The following is a 20,241-nucleotide window of genomic DNA, read 5'->3' as shown; positions in this document are numbered from 1 at the left end:
GAATCTAAAGAGATAACAACAATACACAAACATAACAAAATACGCATCGTTAAAACTGCAGTAAACGTCAAACACATTTTACAACTTCATTCCCAAAATCCCTTTCATCTCCTATTATATTTTCAAGGTATCCATCTTAACCTTTAAACCGCAGATTAAGATTTAAATCAATGGAACACAATTAGTCGGTTTGTATGGGAATATTCTGTTTTTATTTATGTAATCTTTTGGGATTATCTTATTAATTCGATAAAAGTGTAATAGATAAGCACCTGTATCAAATAAAAGCCTTTATGAGACCGATTCCGGAAACAAATAAATCCTGCGAGTTTTCTTCTCTGAGTGGTCTTGTGTTTTATAAAACTGGATGTAAACAGATCATACTTAAACTGAAATACATTTATTACAGAAGTCTTTTTATTGTTGAACCTTTAAAGCTGTGGAAGATTTCGTACTTAACGAATGCGATTATTATATTTACACAGTTCTTGCTTTTGAATATTTCCAATGTGGCAATTTAGTTTAGTCATTTAGATTGTAATTATGTGGTAGATTAGTTATTACCTGAAGAAGAGATCAGATTGCAGATCTCGAAACGTAGCGTTACCTACTGATCTTTTGTTTCACTGAACGGTGGCAAATGTCCGGAAAAATCCTATTTCCTTCACAGTCCTTCCATCGTCAAAAATAAACGTCAAGCAAAGAATTTAGTTTAGTTAGAAGAACCATTCAAAAACGTCGGTGCTCCAAAATCATAGTCGAGAAAATAGCGGATTTAATTAGAAAGCCCTGATGACCCATATAAAGCCGGTAAACACACCACCTGTAGAGTCCACTGTCCCTTGGACGGCGGTAACTATGGAGACCCGCTAAACGAGAGGAAGTGGAGCGGGGGAGTGCAGGCAGCGGTCGTGGAGGGAGAGCCCGCAGAGTGCAGAGCGCAGTGTGTAGTGCGACTCGTAGACGTGCAACATGGAAGACGACGCGCCCAGAACTTACGAGGAGAGACGTCGCTGCAGCATCAGCAACATAGAGGCTCTTGTTATGAAGGTTGGTGGACTCCTCTAGAAAACTGTTTCCGAAGTTCCAACACTACGGACGACAAAAAGACTAATTTTCATCCATACTTTCAAAATGTATTTAGGGTTTGATTAAAAGTTGTGTGTTGGGCCTTATTTTATTTATTTGATCAAACAATTGTTTATCATCATAGAGGTGTTTTATTTTTGATTATCAAACAGATTTCCACGAAGTTATACATACTTATCGAAACTTATTCGATAAGAAAAGGTTATCAATTCTTGTCCATTAAAGGACAAGAGCAGATAAAATTTAGACAGAATAGGTGTAATTTTACAGAGAACACGCAAAATGCAATATTTTTCTCTCCCCTTCTGTCAATTGTTTAATCAACGTATGTTTAACAACTCAATTGCTAACACAGTTGCTTTTTTTATCTTATCTTCGAAAAGGTCTTTTATTTTTGAGCTATCAAACAAATTTCCACAAAGTTAGTAAAGTTATACGTATTTTTCGAAAACGTTTAGTAACATCAATATGTCCATTAAACTACAAGAGCAGAAAGAATTTAGACAGAATATGTGTAATTTTACAGAGAACACGAGTAAATGCCTCTATTTTTTTCTTCCCCCTCTGTCAATTGTTTAATCAACGTATGTTACGCTCAATTACTACTAACACAGTCGTTTTTATTTCTCGTACTTGCTGTTTTTCCACGACGCATCATTTATTGTAAATAGAAACTTCTTTTAATCGCACTCATATAATTATTCATTTATTCAAAGACAGTGGTAGTTTATGCTATGCAACGCGTCTGTTGTAAAATGTAACATGGTATAAATATGCATGCCCCTCTGACGTAGTCTGTTTACACTATTGACATGTGCTTTAACACGACATTAAATCGGATTGAATTTAATTCATGGTCCTATGAATACCATTATTCATAGTTATTAAGGTACATTATGAATAATTTCAGTTTGTATTTAGCTAAAGTTAACGTTTCTTGGTCATAAAGTGACAGAGTACTTGCATGTTTAAGATATATGATGCCTAAGAAGACTTTAAAAGATGTCAGCGACTTTATGGGTCCTGCTTCCCCAAAACTGTGGACTCATATGAGTTAAATTCAGTTTCAGCTAATCGGTTAAAAAATCGCTAGAGTTCGGCAAAATAAAAAAATAATACAATTTTTATTTCAAAACGTTTGCAAATAACGTAGGACTGAAGTATCTAACACAAATAAATAGGATTTATTGAAGAAGGAGCTCATATTTTTGGAATACACTATTTTCCAAAAAATATTCCAATTTTTATTCTTTCAATACTATTCGTGTATAAAAATAAAATTATTGAATAATTGTGACTTTCTTTCATCAATAGAAAATAAATAGGATTTAGTCTAAAAAATATGTATAAATCATGTTTATCCATTAAGTAGCACAACGAAATGATCCTTTCTATTCCTATTTACTTCTAAAAGGAATTAAAACGTTAACTTTACTCCCTCTAAACTCATAAGGTATAGCTATTAAATACGTGAATAATCTCCTAACCTTATTTTCCATGTGAGTATATTATAATCGATTACTTCTATTGTCATTTTCCTATCTACACATTTCCAACTATACATTCAGTATGAAAATCTGGAGAGGTGTTGGACCGTAAACTTTATCAGTTAATAAATGGCTTCCTCATTAAGTCAAATGACCCCTTCGTTAAAGCGAAGTGATATCTATTCGCCCATGACAGGCGGGCCTCTGCGCCACGCCGCTGAGCAAACGTTTATGCGCAGTACAGATGATAGAGTGGGCCTGCGACGCATTAATTGACATTCGCTACAGTGTTGCGAAAAGATGTGGCGTATCCTGATGCGCCAGTAGCTGGACAACTGATACGGTTGTTAGTATACGTAATGCTAATTTAACAGTAGCAACGTGTATTGTTACAAAGATCTAATATTTTTGTTTTAAGTTGGTCATTGATGGTGGAAGGTTTGAAAGGATAACAGGATTTCGGACATTTGGCATTGTTTGTGTTACACAACGTTTCGAGGATTGGAATCTACCCTCTTCGTCAGGTGGGGGAGGATTAATACATACAAAAATAAAGAACAGAAAGAAGAAAAAAAAGGGAAAGGGTTTGAACATACCCAAAAGGTGATTGGAGTTCATCCCAGGCGTTGTCACTGCACAGGATGCAAGTCCCGAGCACAATCCACGAGTACGAGTATCACAATCACACATCAAACCGGCACAGGCTATAGTGAGGTCAACTATTGTTACACTCTTAAGCACGTGCACAAAATTAATAACAGTGGATGCCTCATAGAAATATAAAAATCTATGCATATGAGACGAAAAGTTTGAAACTATAGACAAGGTGTTTTAGGTCAAAGAAGAGAACGTATTCTCATGATTTAGATTTTCGAAAGTGTGGAACGCGGGGTTACTTAACGGCAGAGTTAAGTCACACTGTGACATTTTTCGAACAAGCATAAATATTTAATGAATAATCCAAAAATATAGGATATACAAAGTGGAGCCCGAAATAGGGTGAAATATCTCGGCGTGAATGTCGTGAGGTGGTTTGAGTGAGAATATGTTGAAAACTGGGTTCAAACCGGTTCACCCTTTCGGTCTGTATGCTGAACGAAAGACTATTTCGTGCACAACATTGAGGATTTTACAGATCCCTCAAAACAATGCGTCATCGTGGTGTAAAACGGAAAAATGAGAAACAATCATATTGTAAGAACTTATTGTCCATCATGAATTGGATTTTATCTCATAAATTAAACTCAATAATTATTGAAGTGATTACTTCTCTTTAGAAGTGACATGCCTATTTGCAGGCTAGAGATGTATGTTTTGCACGGGGGGGGGGAGGGAACAACTCCTTTCGCGTCACGGAACGTCACGCTTGTTCGCTCTGTAGCCGCTAAGGGCAGGACTATCGTGGTCATTTTGATGCTAGGCTATTTCTCTGTTCAGTGGCTATCCAGGCGTTCTATTGATAGGCTACTTTCACTCCTTGTTGAAGTGACTACTGCTTTTGGCGAGCTATGGATGTATGTTTTGCACGAGAAAAAACTTTTGCTTCGTGTCACGCATTTTTGTTTTCCACACGCTTTCAGAGTAGAATGACGGCTTTACTGAAACGTAAACAAACCAACAAACCGTTATATAAGCATGCGATCTGAAATAACAAAAGTTTACTTTAATGAAAAATCTATTGGGAGAGATTAAAAAGAGTAAATAAATAAAAATAACGAGAGAAAATAACGATACGTTTCTTTAATCTAGGAGTATTTTAGAATGGTTCGTTTTCTAACTATTCGATCAGTTTACTCATATTATTACTGACTTAAATGTCTTCCGAAATATTGCATCATCTAGGTCTATCTCTGCTTCTGCAGACTTTCCTTGGATATTGAATTTTTCAGGTTAGGTTACCAAGTGTCAAACGTGGTTTGAAGACACCTTAGATTGGAGGTTAGCAGAAGGAATATGCAATGCCCCACACAGGTGGCTTGAAGACTTCTGACATTACATTGACTTATGTTCTACGGCTTTTATCTTTGCCACTGCGACTCAAAATGAAGTAATGTGGGGCCACTATAGACACCATGAAGGCAGTCAAGGGTTAATGTTTATCATCAATTACCTCACTGAGGTCTAGGTCGCGAGGCTCTAGTACCAGTGTTGCAAATAAACAATGAGTCATCGTACCATTTGCTTGCTGTTTTATGGTGTCTGTAATTACTCTGCAGCCCATAAATGTTCGGTTGACTTTGAAACTGTCATCTCTGGTGAATTCAAATCTACACACGAGTTACTTTGCGGTATGTTTAGTTTTCAGTTCGTATGTAGGCCTATTTCTTTATGGGCTAGTTTTATACACTGACCACGTCTAACTACAAAATTGCATTAGTCGATCAATAAATGAAATTGAAAAATAAGAGTAATTTGATATGCTTGAATACCCCACAATGGCACTGTCAGGTTCTATGAGGGTGACAAAAGTGATATTCGAGCCAAACTTATTGGGCTTCTGGGGATGTACACTCTCTGTTCAGTGTACATAATCCGCATTAAGCATTTTACTAAAACGAAAGGTTTATTAGAAGAAGTTTAAAAAAATTAAACTTACTACAATGTTGCATCCCTCTTGACGAAATAAAAATGAAATTTGGTTACGTATCTGAAAGTTAAGAACTGTATTTGTACAATGAGGTGCAGATATTTCTTCGTAACTAATGCTTTACCTGTAATTTAGTTCTTTGTAGGTACGCATAATTTTAAATTAATTTTCTTTAGGTTACCCAGCACAAAATTCCACTACACAAACCTGAAGACTAATATAATGAATTATGAAGGAGCGTTGAAAGCCGAAAAGTCCAAATAACTTTTTGGAAATGTAAACCGGTTTCGTAAACGATTTTCAAGACGTCGTTAGTCGTTATCGGTATTCATTATAATTCATTATGGCCTTCTTATCTAATCAAACTCTGGAATTTCATTCCAAACAAGCTTTGGTAGAATGAATTTTGGAAACTGTGTCCAAACAACCTTTAGTAGAGTACATTTTTGAAACAGTGTCCAAACAGTGAATTTTGGAACCTAACAAGCTTTGGTAGAGTTAATTTCGGAAACCGTATCCAAAAAAGATTTGGTAGAATACATTTTTGAAACAGTGTCCAAACAAGCTTTAACAGAGTGAATTTTGGAAACTGTGTCCAAACAAGCTTTGGTAGAGTGAAGTTTGGAATGTGTCCAGTTCAGGCTTGCGTTCATTTTATGTTTTTAAAATATAACGTATATTTATAAAACTATTGTTTCCTGATCTTATTTGATTATATTAGGTACTTGCCTATTACTTCTTCTTTTCACGGAAAGAAGAGTTCCAGAGAAAGCATCTCGTGCTAAACCCTGGCGTTCTTCTCAATAAGTTAAACCATTTTTATATTTGAAGTTATTTTAAAAGTAATTAGAGCATATTATATCTTCTTGTGATGATAAGCGTTAGAGTTTTATGTAACCGTTTATTTTTTGTGTCACGCATACTATGTTGGGCATATTTAGGTACAATTTACAAAATTATTCGTAATAGAGCGATACAAAATTGTTCTATCTTTGTCATAGTCGACTAGTAACAATCAAGACAGGACATGCCAATAGTTTTTAATAGATTTAATTCTTGTTGATCATTTGAATTTATTAGTAAATGTACAATAACTAATACCAAGTACTTCTGTATATAATTCTTCTTAACTTATGTCCTCATGTGCGTGAATGTGCAACATATTGTCCATGTACAGTCACGTTCCATGGCGATTGCACACCGAGGAAGTATCCAGCTGATAATACTCGATAAACTGTTAGAGCCTATATTGATTATGGCTTAAACAGTAATAAAGGGTTATCAATCTCACAACAGTGACGAAAACACTTTCTCGCTCTCTCTCTCTCTATTCCCCTCTTCCTCCTCACCATTACTATCTCTTCTTATTCCCTCTTCTGTTTTTCAGATTTCTCTCTTCTCTTTTGCTCTTCCTATTATATTCATCAATCTCTTCTCTTTCGCGCCCTCTCTTACACACACTCCTGCGTGCTCTCGTTCTTTTTGTTCTGTTTCTTCTCTTACTATTCTTCTATTTCATCTTTCTTCATATCGTCCTCTCTCGATCTCTTTTCCGCTCACTTCTCTCCACTGACCGATAACTTCAAAATCATCAATAGATTTGGTCAAGGTCTCTGATGCACTAATAGTTATCCGGCCACACATCACTTGAAGCATCAGAAACTTTACTCTGCTTATGTTAGCTGTCAACATTTTAGGCAAGCATCAATGTAGAACCATTTAGACGTCTGAAATTAACTGGCGTGGGTGTTGTACCAGACCAGGAGTGGTTTTTCTGTCTTCAGTGAAGATATCTAAAAGGGCTGAATCTATTAAAAAACCATTTAACCCAAAAAACACAGTTGGTGCCATCTTAAACAATTACAGCTTATAAGATCATTCCAGTTCTGCTCTCAATATTTTTATTCCGTTAAAATAACATACGATATGTTGTTTAACTTTCTTTTTGACTCTTTTTGAGCACTTAATATTTTAAATAGTTGGTTTTTATTTGCGATATTACTTGTATTTTATCGTGTAGTATATTGACGGTGGTATTCTTACCATCTGATGGAATAATTCGCAAAAACGGAGTTATAAAACGTGGTACGAGCAGTGAAACTTTGATGAACACATAAACACCGATTTTAAATAGCAGTAATTAAAATTAAATTTTTCCACTTCGATAATCTATCAAACCATGGCTCTGAAAATTAAAATATAATTTGACATATGTTTATCTTTAAGTTTTTCCACTGGTGCTTCATGATCCCGACCCTCTGAGAGGTTTTGAATGAGAAAGTTGCCTACGAAATTTCAAATAAATGCTCTAACACAAACGGTTCGCGGAATAGACAAACAGGCAGACACGGCTGAGTTAATATCTTCGATTAAACTCACCCAGTAATAAAATTAATTACATGGTGAATATGTAGCGATGAGTTATGTGGACACAGAACATGTCCTCTCAGAGCGAGGATCTCTGTAGTACATTCCTCTCAAACGTGGGTGTTGAGCAACAATAGCCCAGCGACACGTTTCTGAGTTATTTTTGACAAGACGTACTGCAACACCCCCCCCCCCCCCCGCTCCAACACCAGGCCAACCTGTCGCCCAAATAGTTCACGACATCTAGTAAATATAAGTCAGTAGAAGTTGTTTATCACGTAGGCTTTCACGCGTAGATCTTACTGTCCAATGGCGGATTCTTGAATTTTCCGAAACAAAAAGGAGGCTCTTTGTTAGACAGTATGAGTTCTTTGTTTGAAGTTTGATTTTAATGATGGAAGGTTTGTGAACGTAAATTAATATTTTCAGAACATTTGCAATAGTTAAAAGTTATTGTCCTTTTCATTTAGGTTATTGTTATATTCATGTTCGGAGCGAGAGTTCAATAAAAGGTTATATTCGGCGTTGAGAACAAAACTGTTTAAAGTTTAATGAATCGTAACACATTTTCCTACATCTCATTGAAATCTAATCAAAGATTCCGTGATGCCAATATTACTGTATATGAACTGTGGCTAAATTTATCAAAAATTTATTAAAATAAAACCTAGTAAAAGCAGTAGGAATTGTTTGGTACTGGAACTAATTAGAAAGGACCACGATACCTGTTCAGTTCCACTCAAGGAAGATAAGATAAGAAGTTCTGCTACAAACGATAAGCTTTGACTATGATTGTTTATACACATTTTGTGATAAAATCTCTTAATTATTCTAATTGCGCACACTAAAATAGCGTTATAATTCAAAAAATTCCAGCGACTTAAAGATAAACCAATACAATTATTTACGGAACCGGAAGTCTTTATCTAACTAACCTGGATTACTTTACCCGGATCATTGCAGCTTAGTTGCCATTTGACCTATTGACCCCAAACTCAATAGAGGTCTTTCTGGGACCAAAATGACATAAATCTATGTACCCAGTTTCAAGTATCTAGGCATTTTTCTATCAAGAATTGCAGCACAAACGGACAACGACTTACGATTTTAAGAGGATGTGCCGGAAAATTAACTATTAAAAGGAGTGTTTTTAATATGTTGAGCAATGTTGGAAAGTGTGTTTATAAATTTAGGTTGTAAAGATAAGGATACCGCTTTCCTAGTTCATAGTTTAACCTTGCCATAAAATCGTTTTATTAGCACGTTAAGATGTGCTGACGCGGAAGCATAATACAAACGCCATTTCCACTTTTAATATTCAAATTAACAACGGCATTTGCAAGTTTGAAATATTATTATGATTTGCCATGGTTTAATCAGTCAAACGTAATTATTTATTTCTGAAACAGAATATTACGCTATATATCCAACATTGGATCCACGTCTATTTTCGCTTAACAAAGAACTTTAAGTAATAAGCCATTAAATTTCGTTGTAATCATTTGGACACCAACGTCTGATGGATCAGCCGTTAGAAAAACCATCTTTTGAAAGTTATTTTAAAACTTGAAAAGTTTTTTTAATTGTTTTGGACTATTTTTGAAGTAAACAAGATTATCTGTGATCAGTTTTGAAGTTGATAGTACTAATGATCTTGACACAGCGGTTTGTTTTTGTGGTTGCTATGCAACAATGTTAGTCATTCATTATTGTTTGTCTTTTTTTGATAAAGATTTTTAAATTGTTCTGTGTGCAGTAGACTAAGTACAGCCCAAGATGGAAAAACAAAAACAAGATAATTTTGTAAACATTGCAAAAAAGTGTTCACTATGTTAGAAAAGTGTGAACAAATGCACGCGAATATATATAAATTTGTAACTATTTTTTTTAGATATTTCTTACACATATTTTTATTAATTTCTAGAAGGAAATCTATAGTATAGCCTTATGGTAGTGAGAAAGTGCTCTCATTTTAATACTATGTTATCTCATTTTATTTACAAACTTACTTCCTACTGTAAAAGTAACACACGTTATATTACGTGTTTTTTAATGTACTATACACTAACAAAATATTTTGTTAAACTATTTATCAAATTTAATTTCTGAATTTTTGTGAGCAGTCTTAAATATAATATATGTATCGAATAAAAATATTACCGAGGAATAAAAATATTTTTTTGTACCAATAGCCTATTTTAATTGTACCAAAATTACCGTGTCGTAAACAAATGTGTTCTATAGAACATTTTGTATAAAAAATGCCATTCATATTATCACTATTCTATAGCGCATGTAATCTGCTACAAAATACAAAAAAAACATTCAATGTACCTACATAAAACAATAAGGATAATACAGACAAAGCGTGATAGGTTTCAAAAACGTCAAAACAGTTTTCGGTGTTTATATAACGTATTATTTAAGTAAATGGCTTTTTTAATGAAATGCAATTTAAGAAAATGTATTGTGTTGATAAAATAGTACGTAGGACATGGCCTGGACCAAAGGCAAACAAAAATATCACTGGCACGCAAAACAAGGCCTAAATCCTGCAATAGGTAAGGGATTACCACAGTTCAACAAAGTATCGTTATAATCAGCTGATTAGAGAGCATCTAAAATTAAAACAGCTGTTCGATGTGGCTCACAAACAGTGCTGTCACGTAACGAAAGTGGATACTGTTTAGTAGTCGGTGGTTTAAAAGAGCGTTATCTCCCTTTTTATCCCCCTTTTTTATCAACAGATTTTCTTAAACTTGGTATCGTTGGATTTTTAATTAAAAAATTAATGACTGGCTAAATTGTAAAAACTGTTTCTTATTATTATATGGTGTTTTTAAGATTTTTTTTAAAAGCCACCATTTTGAAAGTAAAGGTTCTAAAAAATGTAGCTTTTCTGTAATTAGGCCTTTAGGTTATAAAATGACATACGAAATTTTTAAGTTATAGGCTAGATGTTCTCAAAATTAAAAATAATTAAGTGGAAAACACAAATATCTGAATGTGTATAGTCGCCATCTTCGAACGCAAGGACGTAGCCAGCGAGGGGGTCGAAGGGGTTAGCACAAAATACTCCAAATTTTCAATTACTTTTTTAGTAATCAATTATTATTATTTAAATAATTCAGTATTACTGACGTGTACTGCTAAAAATAATTCTCATCAAAGAAACGGGTCAAGAACCTTTTAAGGAACAAAATGGAGCCTTAATCTCTGTCCACGACAGGAAAATATCAGTTGTCTGGACCTCCCAACATTTTTTTCCTGGCAAAAAATTCTTGTTCGTTCGAACGTTTTACTGGTTAAGACTGGCTAAGGAAAATATTCAAGGTATGTGCAAATACAGTCTCTGTAAAAAGTTAAGTTTGGGTATGAACTATCAGGTACAAGATGGTACTAAATCATGGCTGGCAACCAGACCGTTCAAAATGCTAGGACTTGCAAGGGACTAATCAAACTCACCCAAGGGTATTCACAATGCTACCTTTATTCGAACCTTCATAAACATTTAGGATATGTAAACAGATTTTAACTTTGACTTAGACGTTTTCTCAATTGAAACTTTTAATTCGATCTGCTGTCCAACTGGTAAAGGACGATCTTCGTTATTTGTATTGATTGTGCGAAATGGCCTTTGAATGGAACAATTCAACTAGTAATGTGTGTTAAACAGATTATAATACTTTGTTTAAAGTTTGTTATTGGCGATGGAAGGGTTGAAAGGATAACAGGATTTCGGACTTTCACCATCGTTGTAGGTTATAAAAGGTATAACACAACGTTTCGAGGATTGGAATGTATCTTCTTAGTCAGGTTGGGAGGTATTAATACATACAAAAATATGTAATACTTTCTGTTCGCTGTTTTTGTATATATTAATACCTTCTCCAACTGACGAAGAGGATAGATTATAATCCTCGAAACGTTGTGTTATACCTTTTATAACCTATAACGACGGCAAATGTCCGAAATCCTGTTATACTTTCAGATAATAATTTTTGTGACCTACTTTTGTTAGAACCCATACGATTCAAATTCGTTTAGAAGAATTACGATCTTCGATTTTGCCCTAATACTGAACCAATGCTAAAGGTTGTGTGTATTAAAAAATAAAAAATAAAAATTCTTTGGTGCATTAATTTTAAATTAAATTATTTATGCGTTTTAATGAAATAAAGCAATAGTACTCCAATCATGTAAGAAATTAACATTTGACAGAATTGAAAGACTTGCCCCTCATGTTAATCTTGGTTAGGATGGAATGCCAAAAAAGTCAATGGGGGGAGTCGATGCGCCAAGCGACTTTTACGTCCTGTGTCAAGAAAAGTGATTTACAATACAATTATCCAGTTAGCTGTAGAACGGAGGGCCGTAAATATGTCCATTTGGTGTAGTAGGCGCGAGCGTGTCGCGTGGGTGTATTATTGTTCTCTAATACGGATGTCGCTACCACCACGCTAGTGTGTTACACACGCTGGTCACGGCTCGACTATCTGGGAATTGTGTCAATTGACTCTCAACAAACAAATTGTCCGTTAATACACTCGTCTGCGCTCTGCAACAACCCTTACGTCTGCCTTGTGTTTACGTCGCAACTAGCACACCTGCCTCCAATGTCACATGTCCAGTGGGCGATCCCCAGAGTGTTTTAAAACATTTAATACTGATTGAAACTGCTAAACGTTCTAATGCAGGTACACGAGGTCAATAAAGTAGTTAAATTTACACTCTAAACTTGCATTTTTTATTGGAGTAAAATAACTTCAACAAGAAGAAAGTATAAGAGTATCGGAAACCTGGCAGCCGGTGATGTAGGAGCTATATTAAACGCCGATTGGTCAAACTGATCGGTGATTGGTTAGGCTTCATAATCTTTAGGCAATCGCAATAAAGCTCCGCCCTTTTCATTCACCTGTGGATGTGCATTACTGGTGCTGCCAGTTGTGGCTTAACCGTTTTTACTGAAGATAATTTCAACAAGAATAAAATATCAGAGTATCGAAAACCTGGCAGCAAGGTCGAAATATCTCTTGGTTTTCTCAATCGTTTGATACGACGACTTGGAAAAACTTATATGATAGTGATACATTTGAAATCAATATATATTTCTCGATGTGTTTATATCTCCTTAGTTCCAATAGACTTACGTGATATCCGTAAAACTGTTATCTATGTTTTCCGATTCTTGGAATTTCGAGTTGTTGTGGCTCAATCTAGATAAGAGGAGCAAAGCAGTTACTAGCTTATCGACACGAGTTTGTGAATTTATTATGTGGAACAATCGGAATTCATGCAATAGAATTCGCAAAACAAAATTAAATTACTTGCAAAATGTCCATATTGTTATTTAAAGACAATAAGGGAATTCATATTAACCAATCAAAACGCTTTATTGTTGTAAACATATGCACATGCATGACAAGGGTAAATTCATAAAATAAGGTCTAAAGCAAGAGCATTATACAATCAACATGATAATAATTTACTTAATATTAAACTTAAATTAGAGATTGTCTTTGAGTTGGTCTGATTGACTTCTTCATGAGGCCAACTGGATTCAGAAAGAACTGTTTCAAATGATTTATAAGAAACCCTAGTTAGGCTTATGTTGTGAGAGTATCATAAAAATATGGCAATTTCTGATTAGGGTACAATTTCTACACTATTTTGTTACACTCTGTTTGTTGGTTATGGCAGAGGAATGTTAGACTTTTAAAAATTTACGTTTTATCAGAATCTATCTATAGTTGTGCTCTTATGCTAGGAGTTACCTATTTAGAGATGCCACTGCCCACTTAGGTCATTGTAGACACACCTAAATCGATGTATTTCTAAATATTTGTCTACTAATTTACATTTTCACGAGTCTTTCCAAACTGTTTAAACCAATGATTGAACAGTTAAAATCAACCGTTCTAAACAAATCATACGCTACGTCAGATTTACCAAAGACAACTCGAATTAACTTTGGCAATGTTTAGTTTGTCGAATTTTTGACAAAATTTGACACTTAAATATACGGTTCTTTTTTCAAAATAAAACATCACATAAAGAAGTTATAGCTTGTTAAAAAAACACAACGGCCAGGAAACAAATCAAGCAACGTTCACACAATTTAATTCAAGTATAGTTAAAAATTCAAACCTACTAAGTTTTACTACTGCGAAGATATTCAACGGCTATCATATACTTGTCATATACAGCACACAAGCGGATACTTGTTGATTCTTGGTAGCTCCTCCTAAATCTTGGCTGTCTTGCTAATGTTAATGGGTTTATTTACAAAAAGAAGGGTGGTAAATCTATCGAAATTAAAAAATCTTCCCTATTATTTGAAATAAGATATTTTTAAAAATATTTTAAATGTTTAATGGAGGTTATATAAGAGTATTCTTATTTTAGTTTTAAAACTCGATGTACCATCAATGAAAGTACCATCAGACATAAAATGCAGCGAGTAAATCCTAAAAAAACGGTTATTTAAAGTTTTAAATAATTAATATAAAAGAAATCATTACTTATTTGTAAGTCATTACATTAATAATTAGACTTAATTAAATAGAAGTAATGATTGCTTTTTGTATTCAATCAGTATAAATTATTTTATTGTAAACGTTACAAACGTACTTGTAATACATTACAATACTCTCCTAATTATCCACACATATTCAATCATACATACATACAATAATCCATATATCCATTTACCTCTTTTATTTTGTACCTCATTTTGAGAATCAGAATATTTTCTCTGCTTATCACTTTTTTAGACGGCTTTTTGAGAATTCTTCCACAGAGTGAAAAACATTCAGTAATATTAAATAATATATTTCATATAAATATTATTTAATATAAATAATAATATATTGGCTTTAACACAATAATTCGGATTTATAAATTGACGATCAAACCCATTTCTTCACGTAGTATGTTAATAGATTTCACTCTAAAATGAGATAGCTGATTTCCCAACGTTTAATGTTGTCTTATAATGATAATTGTTACTATTCCTTGTCTCATACCGATGTAGGCTATGTATCTGCCTTGTGTACATGTACAGAGAGGTTGGCAACAACGAATTCATAAACACAGAATGAATAATTCAAGCTTCCTGAATGCATCAATGCACAACTCTGTGACTTTCAATTAGATGTTATCCTGATAGTTTTATGAAGTCCAAACATTATTGAGGTTATACTCGGCGGAGTTACCCCAGTGCTGTACACCATTTTATGCAAAGTAAGAACGTTTGCAATAAAAATACGCCATCTATAACAATATCTGACGTAGTTTTATAAACGTTTAACACTCTCTAGCCTATGCCAAGTACATATGTTGTTTTGCATTAAAATATGCCAAAGTATTTAATTTCGTCCTATGATCAAATTTAAATTATCTTTGATTTAGTGGGTATTTATAATTTATTGTGGGTACTTGTAATTGTTTGTGTGTACAAAACTACAGTATACTTTTTTTAATTAACTCATGTACTTCCTGTTCTATTTGTGTAAATATTTCGAGGAGCACAAATCGAAATCGTGTAAGCGAAAAAATTACAGAATTATAACTCACGAATAATGTAACTGAATTTATTGATTACAGAATATTACAAAATCTTAGTCATGCCAAATCATTTTAACCAATAAAAGTCACAGTGTTCAATAAAAACTTACAGTTATACAGTACAAAGACTAATATAAATAATACTTAAAAGTCAACTGTGATTATAGACTATACAAGTATTTTCGGTGGCCGTGGTGCAAACATAACCTAAAATGAAAAATGAGTAACGGTCAATAAATAGTAAGGAGAACACTTTAAAATACTAAATAATAAATATCCAGGAACAAAAATAAACTAATAGAGTTTCTAAAACATACAATAAATAACGAAATACACACTGTAAAGATAACAGACAACAACAATAACAATAATAAACTTTAAACTGAATATAACAATGGTAAACTGGAGTTTGAAAAGTGATGTATATCAATAATAAGTTGAATTTAGTTGATGTTTATTGGAACTCTTAATGAAACAAAGGGCAGAGTTTTCTGTTATTTACTGAAAGCCTGTTAAAGATTTTAAAATAGCAGATCAGTACAAAAGGCGTGATCTATTTTATATAACCACTAGCGAACTTTGTACACTTAGAATAGCACGTGTTCATAGCTATTGATAAAATAGCGTTAGAGTATAAAATTTTTAAACATACTCAAGCTTGTTTCTCTTTCGATTTGTATGGGTGATACGGTTAGCTTTATTTATCTAAAGGCACATAACCTTATTTTCCTACAACGGATTGTCTATCGACAACCGCGATAGTTTTGGTAGAGGTCAAATTTGAAAGGTACTAAAAGGATTAAAAATATGAAAATATGTTTTCTGAGATTTTAATTTTTTTTTAACTCGATACTCTTAAAACTGACCGCTAGACACATAAATATTTGTTTATGACATGCTATGAGAATGATACATATTTGTCCGACACCACCGTCAGACAACTAGACAAAGAGATAAAGTCGCCACTTTGTATATCGTTAGCTCTGCTGAGTTAACATTTTATTTACGTGCCGGTTGAGTTTAAGAGCGTCAAACTAAAAAAAAATATTATTTGAGAAAAAGAATATGTTGTAGTATTTTTAAACCCTTTTGATACCCTCCAAATTCGACCTCCACCTAAACTAGCATGGCTGACAATCGATTCCTTTCTTATGGGAGATTTCTCTATCGATCGATTTCAGGAATAACCAGGGTATATGCTTATAAAGTCCAAGTCAAGTCTCGGTTTGGGTCTATATTCTTACAAGTATGGAATGTAAGAATATACATACTTATTGATTTTTTTTTCATTTCTCGGATTAAATCTACTTGAATTCTAACTTCCATATCGTTTACACCACAGTATCCGAATCATACTTTATTTTCTTCCGTAATGCCTATATGAAATTACCACAAAGCTACGAAGCTATTACCTGAATCATTTAATTTCCATCAAACGACCTTGATAAATCAGTTGGGCGTACGTGTGAGATCGTGAGTGCGTAGTAGGTGTAAGGATATCCTACAACTTGTGTTGTAAGACTTCTTCCTGTCCCCTCTCCTCGCGTAATAATTTCCTCCCAAAGCTTATTTGCATTATGTATAAGGTTTCCAGGCGATTATCCGTCTTGTGTTTCCTATAGCTTCTGTTGTCATCCGAAATATGTATTGATTTAGGTCAGCAACTTTTACACACCATATGCAGAAACCAGTTTGGTGAATTCAAATCACAAAATAGATAACTTGTGGAAAACTGCATTGATGAATAAGTTTCGTTTTATTTGACCAACTGAAGTTTGCTACACAAAGTAGCTATGGTGGGAAGGATTGATTCAATACGTTTACTCCAGTTTAGCTCCAGTTCACCTTCCTCTTAGTTCAGCGTCTGGAATCCTGATTCTGTCACAGATCTGACTCCTGGAATCTGGAGTCACGTTCGTCGAAGAGATCCAAGAAACGTTGGTGAAGAAGAAGCTCAGAATAACCTCTTTACATCAGAGACAACTTAACCACAAAATATAGTGTAATCTAGGTGAAGACTTATTCAAATTGTCTCATCAGGTGCACTGTTGAGAGCACTACGATGTTTTAGACACGATCTAAATGCACGGTGGATCTTTCTACATCCAACGTAGCCATGGTGGGAGGGGTTGATTGCTAGCTGATGACTTTAATTAATGATTAAATAATGATGGATTAATTACATGATGACTTGATGAGCTTAGATCCAAGTTTACCTTTCTATGTTTAAAGTTTGTTATTGACGACGGAAGGTTTAAAAGGATAGCAGGATTTCGGACATTTGCCATTGTTATAGGTTATAAAAGGTAGCCGAAAATCAATTCTTTGTTTAAATCGACGATGGAAGGTTTGAAAGAATTACTTTTTATAACCCATAACGATGGCAAATGTTCGAAATCCTGTTATCCTTTCACCTTCCTCTTAGTGACTCTGACGCTATCACGGACTGATCACGTATTCCAGACAAGGAGTCCTTATTCTAGGAGTCTAAAAGTTAATAAATAAATAAAAATATAAATAAACAATAATTTGTAAGGGATTCGAATTAATGAAGTTTTAAAAACATTGGATAAACTCAGAGAAATTAAAGACCTACTGATACCATAGAAATGTAGTTTCTAAGGCACTGACTTAATGTGCAGAATTTGTTGAAGTGAAAGCATTAATATTAATTTAATCACACCATTCGTATAATAACAGTATGTATAATCATTAGCACATCAATTAGCCAAAACTGTTTTTTCAAATGTTTACATACATAATCTGGCAAAATCTTCCAAACTATAAAAATCATAATTTCTCAAGTGGAACGATTGAATGTTTATTTAATACCTTCATTTGGAGGTTATCATACAAGAATTCAATAATTTTGGAGTATTCATGGTACTATTCTTGTTGCAAATAGTTAGAATGTGTAAGTTGATAACGAATTGAGTTTTTGGCCACATTCTCTCCAAACCGGTTGTGTCCGGTTCGGATTGATCCCATTTGGCCTCATCACTCGACTACCATCTCTCCAGACTTGATTCATGATCACGTAACAAGAACACGTGGTCCCTAAACCTCGAGCTTCTCATCGACCGTACTGTCAATTTTCGTATTGACCGAAACATTCATAAAGCTGTACCGAAGAACGCTAACGCTGTTTCCCATTATTCCTTAACCTGTGGCATCCTAATGTTGCCATAAGGGCACAGTTGAACGTCGAAAACTTACACGTTCCACCACACCACGTGTCGCGTAGCAGGCTTCACCGAATGTGCAGGCAACATTAAACCCTAAAGCTCATATCATTCTCGAGTGATGCCCTATGGACATATTGACAGACAGACAGCCATACAGAAAGAAAACATTACCCCCCTCTCCTTGGAACGCAAAAAAGAAATTGTGTCATCCTACGGAGCTCAACCAAATTCCATGGTTTGACATGTACCACCATAGAAATCAAACTTGTCTATGCAGATATGAACTTTAATACAGCACCACCATACAACTTTAATACAGCATTTAAAGTCTACAAGTAAAATCTTTTTTCAGATATCTTATACATAAAACATTCAAACCGTTTTTCATTGAATTAGGTGTCATAGCAGTGTTTAATTGAGTTGGGAAGGATATTACAATAAAAGAGTGTGATGAAATTAAATCTTATTACTTTAAACATTGACTTTCCACTCCATTATTTCTCCCATTTCAGTATGAATAAGCTACCATTGATAATATGCCACGCGATAAAATCTAATATGATTGTACTCAGCTTGCCTAAAAAATTTATTTACTCTGCTATATTCTAGTTGCCATCATATTGGTAACGCTCAGCGAAATCCCAAAGAATAGCGCACACCATTATCGAACTCAGTGTTGTCTATATAGAAATAAAGCGTCATACAAAATTTAAAACCTATATTTCAGTTCGTTTTCGAGATATTGCGTGGAAAGACAGACAGATAGAGAGACCGCAAGACAGAAATGAAATTTTACCAGCCCCTAGTGTAATAGGCTTCGCTGACGCTCAGCCAACTAGCTGGCATATCAGTTGTTTAAACTAGCTAGTTAAGGTAAGAAGGGTTGATTCAATTGAATTTCGAGTTTAGCGTCTGGTATCTGACGCTGCCTCAGACTTGACTTTTGGAATCTGGAGTCATGTTGGTCTGAAGAGATCCAAAGAAAATCGACGACGAAGAAGCTCAAAACGAAAGTTTTGCATCTTTTCGACCTCAGAGACACATATAAATGGGTGAGTTGATAGTCTCATTGTCTCATCAGGTACACAATTGAGTGCACTACGACGTGATAGACACGATCTCTTAGCACGGTGAAGAAACCGAGCAACATACAAGAAGTATGTCAAATTATAAAAGTGGGTGAACACAAGAGAATGAGTGGAGATGTATAAATGGCAGACGCTCAAGAAATCAACCAATATTTTTATTTATTTATTTATTTCTTCCAACGGTACATGAACATTTAGCCTATGACTAAAAAAATTACTTATTTATCTAGGTATAAGAACAACTTAAAACTATATTTACATACAACATGCAATCAAAACTTCCAGTTTATCAAGACAATCTTAACAAGACTACATTGCAATTGTAACAATGTAAATGGTATTAACAGAACAATCTAATATCAAAATGCATAATATCAACAAAACAAATAAGATAACAATACAGGAACAAACATAACAAAGACTAGTAACAAAATAAATAATTTTAACAAGACAAGAGAATAACAATAGCAAGTTACATCACAACAAAGTTACTGAGTATTAGGACCTATAATTAGTTAACAATTTGCTTTATTTTTTCTTTGAAAGGCGAAAGAGACCCCAGGAAGAAATCCACCTGCCCGGACCACACACCACCATGCCTCAGAATTCTTGCAACGCCATTGTTGCATGCGTAGTTCGTGGGCAGGAATGATGGTTCGTAGGGATTTGGCCATATGTTACAAACATAGCCAAATTAAAAAAGTAGAAGAACGCCCACAACTGGCCTATCATTCTTACACAAATAAAAAAGGTAAAATATTCTATAGAAATAAAGAAAAAAGTAACACACAATTCAGCTAAGTACACTGAGTCTACAAAATTCCTTGTGGGTGTAGCTCATTCTGCTTTGGGGAAACAACATTTAATATCTA

General features: G+C 34.2%; 1 protein-coding gene across 1 annotated transcript in view; it reads left to right on the top strand.

Moving 5' to 3' along the window:
* The first annotated feature begins 920 nt into the window (after positions 1 to 920).
* Positions 921 to 20,241, top strand: part of LOC124353113 (uncharacterized protein ZK1073.1) — a 128,388-nt gene continuing 109,067 nt past the window's right edge. Inside the window, exon 1 of the mRNA XM_046802947.1 lies at positions 921 to 1,050. Within this exon, the coding sequence (XP_046658903.1) occupies positions 973 to 1,050 (78 nt within the window). The 5' untranslated portion in view covers positions 921 to 972. The remainder of the gene's footprint in view (positions 1,051 to 20,241) is intronic.

The sequence above is a fragment of the Homalodisca vitripennis genome, chromosome 1 (genome assembly GCF_021130785.1).
Source record: "Homalodisca vitripennis isolate AUS2020 chromosome 1, UT_GWSS_2.1, whole genome shotgun sequence".
NCBI classification, from domain to species: Eukaryota; Metazoa; Arthropoda; class Insecta; order Hemiptera; family Cicadellidae; genus Homalodisca; species Homalodisca vitripennis.
Note: the sequence above shows the minus strand (reverse complement) of the source record. Positions and strands in the feature narration are given on the sequence as shown.